Source organism: Balaenoptera borealis, assembly GCF_965194805.1.
Source record: "Balaenoptera borealis genome assembly, chromosome: 7".
Classification (NCBI taxonomy): Eukaryota; Metazoa; Chordata; class Mammalia; order Artiodactyla; family Balaenopteridae; genus Balaenoptera; species Balaenoptera borealis.
In genome coordinates, this window is record NC_138864.1 from 13,734,739 (window position 1) to 13,743,246 (window position 8,508).

Here is an 8,508-nt window from a genome sequence, read left to right on the forward strand (position 1 = left end):
CAGAGACCAGGGAGTGTTGGGTGCAGGCTGGCAAGGCTGTTGGCCCCGTGCGGAGGGCCTCAGACAGCCAGTCTGCTTCCCTGACCCTAACTCTAAGCCCTCCCCCGCTGTCCTGGATCCCAGTGCCCGGCCCTGTCCTCGGACCTGCGGCAGAGTAACCGCTCCCCTTGGGCGGTGCAACCATCGTCCTCAGCCCTCCCACTGTCCACCGCAGAGGCGGGCACCCAGCGGGGTCCTGGGGTGGTGCAAGGGGCGCCAACTCTCGGGAAGGCGCAGCGACCTCAGGGACAGGCCTCCGGGAAAGGCCGGGTCGGGGCGTCACGGCGCACACGCGTGCACACCAGTCCCTAAACTGCAACCCCGCCCCGCGTTTCCCTTGGAATCGGGGGCGTGACCCCGCGCACGCGCAGAGCTCAGGGGCGGGGCGCGCGTCAATGAACGGGGCGGGGCGCGGCTGTGGGCGCGCCCGGGGGGGGTGATTAGCATGTGGAGCGCGCTGTCATTGGCGGGATGCAGCATGGGAGGGGCGAAGCTCGCGGAGTGGCGGGAGGCGGCGCGCGGCGGCGGGCGGTCCCCGCGATGATGAGCATGGTGGAACACGCGGTGACTGGCGGGATGGCTCTGTGGGCGGGGCAAGGCGCGCGGATTGGCGGGAGATGGCGCGCGGCTGTGGGCGGGGACGCGGCGTGCGGCGAGGTGAGTGGGGTGTCGCTTCCCCGGGCCGCGTGGATGCTTTGGGGGGCTGGCTCTTTGGGTGTCCTCGCATGGCGGCGGGTTAAGAGGCATCTCGTGAGGGAGGTCTGAGCAGGCTCTCTGCTGTATCCCCCAAGACGGCCCCAGGGTGCGGGCCGGGGCCGTGGCCTGGGGATTCAGGCCGCGGGACTCCTTCGAGACTGCGGCCAGAGCGCTGCCCCCGCTCTGCACTTTGGGGCAGAAAGTTGATTCAGATACCGTCCCAGCCCAGAGCTGTTCTATAGGGACAGAATTCAAGCCACCTAATAGCTGTGCTAAAAAGGCGGGAGGAAGAAATCGGTTTTAGTGCCACGTCTTTTTTAACCCATCCCATGCAAACTATTATCGTCCCTGTACGCATGTAAAGAAATGACTGAGCTGCTCCACGCACTGATCTTGGAACCTGCTGTGGATCTGACGTCTACAGTACGTCTCAGTGGGGCTCCGGGCTGCTTCTGGAAAGTGGGCTCAGGTGCTGATACCTCTGCTCTCCTGGAGCTTTTATTCTAGTCAGAGGAGGCAGTCAATAAACTTAAAATGTATTGTTTGTTGGAAGGTAAATGCCATGGAAAACAATAAACACTGGAGGAGAAGAAGTGCCGGGGGAGGGTTGCAGGTGGAGAAGGTGAGGTTTGAGCAGACTTGAGGGACCTGAGGGAGAAGAGCAGGTCTCCTGGTGGGGGGACAGGAGGGCAGGACCAGTGGGACAGATCTCATAGGCCACTGTAGGGACTTGGGGTTTTATTCCGTGAAATGGGGAACCTTTGGAGCGTTTCGAGCAGAGAAGTGACTGATTTATGTTTTGTTTTATTTTTAATCATAGGCTAATTATTTTATGGTAGGCTTGTGTAATAATAAGGCTGGCCTCATGCCTTGAGATGGGGCAGGTGCCAGGGAGCTGGATGGAGGCAGATGAGGAATTCCATGTGGGGCATGGAATTTGAGACCTTTGATAATTGTCCAGGTTGAGGTGTGGAGCAGGCAGTGGACACTTGAGATGGGTTTGGAGAGCTCCAGGTGGGAGAAGCATTTCCTAGCTTTCCTCATCTCCCTTTTTGCAGGTTACAGGGTGAGACACTGGTATCCAACACAGTCGAGTTCCAGGTGCTGTTCTGGCCGAAGTCTGGTGTGCACTACAAGTCTCCCCCACCCTCAGTGCCCTGTGGGTGCAGTGGAGGTTGCAGGGATTGCAGGACTGCGTTTGTGTTCTTTCAGGGACCACCTCCTCCCTGTCCCGGCCACAGCGGTCTGGACACATCAAGCACGGACATGTTTTCTGAGCAGGCTGCCCAGAGGGCCCACACTCTGCTGTCCCCACCATCAGCCAGCAACGCTACCTTTGCCCGGGTGCCCGTGGTGACTTACACCAACTCCTCGCAGCCCTTCCGGCTGGGGGAGCGCAGCTTTAGCCGGCAGTATGCCCACATTTATGCCACCCGCCTCATCCAGATGAGGCCCTTCCTGGTGAGCCGGGCCCAGCAGCGCTGGGGTGAGTAATGAGTTTGGGGAAGTGCTTCTGGGTTTGTTGGGCACGAATCTCCAGACCCTTAGGGTCGTCTGTCTTTCCTAATCAAGTGGCCCAGGCAGTGCAGGCCTTTTTCTTTTTTTTCCCCCATTTCTTCCTTGGTGATCTTTCCTGCTTTAAGTTATTCGTGATGAAGCAGGACCCCCACCACCTTCAACTTTTGGGTGATGCCCCATCACCCCATTGTTACTATTTATAAGAGTGGCTTTCTGGGACTTCCCTGGTGGTCCAGTGGTTCAGACTCCTCGCTTCCAATGCAGGGGGCATGGGTTCGATCCCTGGTTGGGGAACTGCGATCCCACGTGCCTCACGGTGCAAACAGACAAACAAACAAAATTCCAAAACAAAAAGGGTGGCTTTCCACGTAGTTTTCAATTCATCTGTTATGTCTTTAAACTGAAATTTTGTGGGTGAGACCGTGTCTTTTTCATTTTTATTGCCTGCCCCCCCGCCCAGCACCAGGCTTGCTGGGTCTCAGCCCAGGTTGCACATTGGAACCACTGGGAAAGCTTTGGGAAGCACTGGCTCCCAGGCCTATCCCATTCCACCAGGTCAGCTGGATTGACTCTGGTTTTATTATAGGCAGCCAGGAGAACACGTGACCCGATCTCCTAGCTACATCATCATATTAGAGATGTTTTCTGTTTTCTTTACTGCAGGCAAAAGTGTTATTCACCTTTTCTCTGCCACATTAACAAGGGTCTCCTTCCTCTGGCTCCCAATGCCTTTCGCTCACTTTCCTTGAAGTCCTTGAGGACACCCTCCTCGAGCCTAAGGTCAATGTCATCTTTTAGATTCTTTACAGCAGCATCTGCTGTGGTACCAGGTTTCTCTTCTTCTTCTTCTTTTTTTTTTAATTAATTTTTGTTGGAGTACAGTTGCTTTACAATGTTGTGTTAGTTTCTACTGTACAGCAAAGTGAATCAGCTACACGTATATACGTATCCGCGCCAGGTTTCTCTTCTAACAAAGCTGCCCAGGGACAGAAAGCAGCCATTTTATTCTGTTCACAGAGTGGGGCCCACGATGAATGGGGCCTTTGCTGGGTGATTGACAGTAGGCAGCATCGTTCACTCACCACGTGGCTTCTCTGCGTGGCCAGGCTTCCTCCCCAGAGCTCAGTCCATCTCAGAATTCATCCCTCTCCACTCACAAGTTTCCTGAACACCTCAAGCTCTTTCTTACCTTTGGCTCTCCCTGCACCTGGCACGCTCTGTCCCCGGCACACTCTGTCCCCAGGCTTCCTTCACAACCTCAACTTAAACATCCTGTGCTTCGAGAGGCCTCCTGGGCCAGCAGGGCCTTCTCCGCATCTACTGCCTTCACTCCTGCCTGTTCGCAGCACTTGTCCCAGCGGCAGATCCCGCGTTTCCTGCTCTTGCCTCTCCCTCTGTGCCGGAAGCTCAGCGAGGGCAAGGATGGGCCTTCGGGTTCACTCTCGGTGCTGGCGCATGGCCTGGCGCCCACACTCCGCCCAGATGGACAGATGTCCCGCCCTCAGCACAGGGCCGTGTGGTTCTACCTGGTGCTCACACATGCACACTGGATCTCAGCTGGGTAGCCTCGGGCATGTTCCTTAATCTCTCTGTGCCTCAGTTTCCTCAGCCAGGTGGTGGGGTAATAATATCTCCAATGGCGTGTTGTCGGGGGTGGAAGAATTCCAAGCGCAGGGCTTGGCATGGCCACCTGGGGCTGAGTGAGGGCTTGGTGGACATTGTGGCTTTGGCATCTGTTGTCTCTGTTGGCGTCTGGCATTTCTATCCAGTGCTGGCGCCCTCCTTATCTTATTTTGAATTACTCCCCTTCGCTCCCTAGGGCGTGGATCTGTGGGATGTTCCTGGTTATTCCGGGGCAGGAGGGACATGTGCTGGAGTCACCGGGCTAAGGAAAGGGCTGGTCCCGAGTCCACATTATCCCATCACCTCCTGTTAGCGTTTTCTCCAGGCTTGGGGTCTGTACTAACAAACCCTCAGGCCTTCTGGGACTTGGCTCCTCGCTCCTGCCCAGCCGAGTGACCCCTGCATACCACCCCTCTCCCAAGCCTGTCTTCCTGCCCGTCCCTAATGCTTCCTGTGTGTTGTTCTCTGGGATCCCAGGCCCTCTGGTGACTCCACAGGGAGCAGGATAGGGTGGGTGGGGATATGAAGTTTGAATTTGGGGTATGTCTGTTTTCAGATGATGAGGCATTTGTGGGGAGGATGAAAGAATCCAAACTCTCAAAGGAAACTGTAATATTGTTAGGGCAGGGCTGTGCTGAGACTTGGCATACCTCTTTCTAAGGATCAGCGTTATAATTTAGGTATAAGTGAAGAAACTCTGCATTAGCTTCCCGTGGCCATTGAAATAAACAACAAAGCCACAAACTGAGTGCCTTCAAACAACAGAAATTGATTCTCTCCCAGTTCTGGAGGCCAGGGGTCCGAAAGCCAGGTGTCGGCAGTGCCGCGCTCCCTCCCGTCCTTCCTTGCCTCTTCAGCTTCTGGTGGTTGCCCCGGCACAGCTGGGCCCGCGGCTGCATCCCTCCCGTCTCTGCCTCGTCTTCACGTCGCCTTCTCTGCATGTCTGCCTCTCTTGCGAGGACACTTGGCATCCAGAGCCCAGGCACATTCAGAGTCCCTCTGTGCCCCTGGGGCCAAGCGATCCTTTAGGTCTAAGGGGTCCTTGCATTTGACGTTCTCTCCCTCCTAGTGGAGGCCAGGGCCCCAGGGCCGCAGTGCTCCGTGGCTGTGAGGGGGTGGAGGGGGGCTCGTCTCTGAGCTCATACCCCTCATGCCGCAGGCAACGGAGTCCTAGTTAAGAAGCTGTGTGAGCTGCAGCCTGGGGAGAAGTGCTGTGTGGTAGGGACCCTCTTCAAGGCCATGCTGCTCCAGCCCTCCATCCTGCGGGAGGTCAGCGAAGAGGTGAGGCCCACACGGGCTGCCCCCAGAATACTTCCCCGGGGGCACTGATGGGGCCACGTGCCTTGGATCCTGGGAATCAGGGCTGGGCCTCTGCCCATGGGGGAGGGGGCTGCAGGGCCATCTCACTGATGTGGCACCGGAGCCATAGTGGGCTCTGGCCCCATGACCACTCCCATCTTTGAATTCCAGCACAACCTGCTCCCCCAGCCTCCTCGGAGCAAATACATCCACGCAGACGATGAACTGATCTTGGAAGATGAATTGCAGCGTATCAAACTGGCGGGCTCCATCGACGTGGCAAAGCTGGTCACAGGTGGGGAGTGGGGAGCAGGTGGCCCGCACCTCTGGGTGCTGGCGAGCACCTGCATTATTCTTTCAGCCATGGGTTTGGGTTCAGGTGGTGGGTGAGACCCAGGTAGGGGTCAGTTCTTCCCACCTCCGCCCGAAGGCACTTGACTCCAGGAAGCAGATGCCCAGTCCTGAGTCCTCAGTGAGAATTCACCAGCAGAGGAGAGCTGGCTGGTTTTGTCATTTGGGTGCCTGGAAGTGGGTGGTAGCCCCTCGGGCCCCCCTCCTGGGTCTGACCCTGCTGCTCCCCAGGGACGGTCCTGGCTGTGCTGGGCTCTGCAGGAGACAACGGGAAGTTCCTGGTGGAGGACCACTGCTTTGCAGGGCTTGCTCCTCAGAAGCCCACACGCCCCCTCGACACGGACAGGTGAGGAGCAGGGGCCCGGGTCTGGCCAGTGGTCCAGGGGAGTCACATTCGCTGGCCCCTGCTCCCCTGTGATGGTGACAGAGCCCCACCAGGAGCTCCACACGGCCCTCCTGGGGGACCCCCTGCTTTCCCAGCACCCAGGAAGACCCCGACTTCTCCGGCAGGTTTGTGCTGCTGGTGTCCGGCCTGGGCCTGGGTGGAGGCGGGGGCGAGAGCCTGCTGGGCACCCAGCTGCTGGTGGACGTGGTGACGGGGCAGCTTGGGGATGAAGGGGAGCAGTGCAGCGCCGCCCACGTCTCCCGGGTCATCCTCGCCGGCAACCTCCTCAGCCACAACACCCAGAGCAGGGATTCCATCAATAAGGTATGGCACCCCCCCTGCCTGCATTCAAGCCCCTTCTTCCCCATGGAGGGTCGGGCACGGGGTCTCGCAGGTCTAGTGACCCAGGAATCTCCTGTGCCTGGGGGCCCGGCCTTGTCCTCAGGCCCTGCTTTCTGAGGGCGGTGGTGGGGGCCTGAGGCCCAGAACTCTTACTGTCCCCCTGCGGGTGGGGCTTTGCTCTGCTCTCAGCCCTCCTGGAGGGGGCTCTGGGTATCCCTTTGATCTAAGCCTCCCTTGGGGCCTGACAGCCTGTGTATGGGCTTCTACTCCCAGGCCAAGTACTTAACCAAGAAGACCCAGGCAGCCAGCGTGGAGGCTGTCAAGATGCTGGACGAGATCCTCCTGCAGCTGAGCGTGAGTGAGCTGGGGGCAGGCCAGGGCTCGGGATCGGGGTCTCTGGCACTGCAGTTGGGCACTGGAAGGTGGGCTCCAGCGGGGTGCGTATGGAGGGAGCTGGGCCCTGCGAGCTCCCCTGCCCCTGTGCCCTCCAGGCCTCCGTGCCCGTGGATGTGATGCCAGGCGAATTTGACCCAACAAACTACACGCTCCCCCAGCAGCCCCTGCACCCCTGCATGTTCCCACTGGCCACTGCCTACTCCACGCTCCAGCTGGTCACCAACCCCTACCAGGCCACCATCGACGGAGTCAGGTAGCCACACTCCAGGCTGACCCCTGGCCTTTTGCCTCGGTGGCACCAGGAGGGGAGGGTTGGGCCCAGGGCTGTGGAGGGCTCACCTGGAGTCGGGCTCGGGACTCCCTGTGAGGGTGCCAGGTGATCTCTGGGCCGGCAGCCGTGGGAGGAGTGCAGACGGTGGCCCCCCGGGGTGGGGTCAGCCGAGCCTTGCCTTGCAGGTTCCTGGGGACGTCGGGACAGAACGTGAGTGACATCTTCCGGTACAGCAGCATGGAGGACCACTTGGAGATCCTGGAGTGGACCCTGCAAGTCCGTCACATCAGCCCTACAGCCCCTGACACCCTAGGTACTGGGACTCAGACACGTGGTGTGGAGCAAAGGGCCGGGGAAGGCCAAAGGGGCTCCTATCATGCTCGGAGGGTTCCCAGCCTGGATTTGCACCCAGCAGCCTAGCCGTGACCTGTCTTAAGGAAAAGCCCCAAAGCTTGACGTTTGTTTTGGGAGCTACTCTGGAATCTTACGTCTGTTCGTGGCCAAGGCCCTGCTTAGGGCGGAAGGCCATGGGAGCATATTGGGAGCTAGGGCCGGTCAGAGCACTGCACCCTGCCCCGGTGCCCATCCAGAAGGGCGAAGGCGGCAGCAGCAGAGCACACTGCCCTGCCTCTGGGGCCACGTGGCAATGTCTGGAGATGTTTTTGTTGTGACAGCTGCAGGGCTGCTACAGGGTCACGTGTGTGAGATGGCACCCCACATCCTACACGGGACAGCCCTACCCCAAATGTGTAGGTGTCCCCCGTGCTGAGGCTGAGAAGCCCCACTCTCAGCTGTAGGTCCTCTTTCTCCAGGTTGTTACCCTTTCTATAAAACCGACCCGTTCATCTTTCTGGAGTGCCCTCATGTCTACTTTTGTGGCAACACCCTCAGCTTTGGCTCCAAAATCATCCGAGGTAAGTTTTGTCTGCTGGGGGTCCCAGGCCTGGGCTGACGCGAGTGACACGCTCTCAGCTGGGGCCAAGGCTCAGAGAAAGCCTGTGTTGGAGTGTCCAGGCGCCCACGGGTGGACAGCCCAGGCTCTGCAGGGACTGAAACTGTCCCCACCAGAGCTCATTCTGGTCAGTGTGGCTTTAGCCTTGGACCTTTATGGTGTCCTTGGCCCTTTTCGTTTCTGGTCTCAAGGAGCCTCTGTGGTCCACGCTCCCATGGTGCTGATGGGGGCGCTCCTGTTTACTTCTGGTGACTTCCCTTTGAGACAGGCCTCACCCAGAACCTAAGGTGCGCTCCCACGTGGCTGCTTTGCAGGCCCCGAGGACCAGACAGTGTTGCTGGTGGCTGTTCCGGACTTCAGTGCCACACAGACCGCCTGCCTTGTGAACCTGCGCAGCCTGGCATGCCAGCCCATCAGCTTCTCAGGCTTCGGGGCAGAGGAGGAGGACCTGGGAGGCCTGGATCTGGGCCCCTGACTCACAAAGGCGGCCTTGTCCAGAGAGGCCCCGGCTATTCCTTCCCCGTGGCGTCAGCACCATGGCAGCTTTTGCTTTGTAAATAAACCGTGAGTGTTTACTGGTGTTGAGCTGGGCAGAGCTGGTGGTGGGCCAGGGCACTCCTGTGGAGGGAGCCTCCC

At 58.9% G+C, this 8,508-nt stretch overlaps 1 protein-coding gene across 4 annotated transcripts; it reads left to right on the forward strand.

The window, feature by feature from the left end:
* Positions 1–569: 569 nt before the first annotated feature.
* POLD2 (DNA polymerase delta 2, accessory subunit) lies at positions 570–8,447 on the forward strand (the record flags this gene model as incomplete). Of its 4 annotated transcripts, none has more annotated exons than XM_082399820.1 (11): positions 570–696; positions 1,948–2,221; positions 5,036–5,157; positions 5,347–5,470; positions 5,758–5,872; positions 6,037–6,235; positions 6,527–6,607; positions 6,745–6,902; positions 7,106–7,233; positions 7,733–7,834; positions 8,141–8,447. In XM_082399820.1, the coding sequence occupies 11 exons, from the start codon at positions 580–582 to the stop codon at positions 8,431–8,433; spliced, it is 1,713 nt and encodes a 570-aa protein (XP_082255946.1). In that variant the 3' UTR covers positions 8,434–8,447. The 4 variants fall into 4 exon arrangements, with proteins under 4 accessions (XP_082255946.1, XP_082255948.1, XP_082255947.1 ...); XM_082399822.1 differs by having other exon boundaries at positions 8,187–8,447; XM_082399821.1 differs by lacking the exon at positions 570–696 and adding an exon at positions 1,100–1,158.
* Positions 8,448–8,508: the final 61 nt, after the last annotated feature.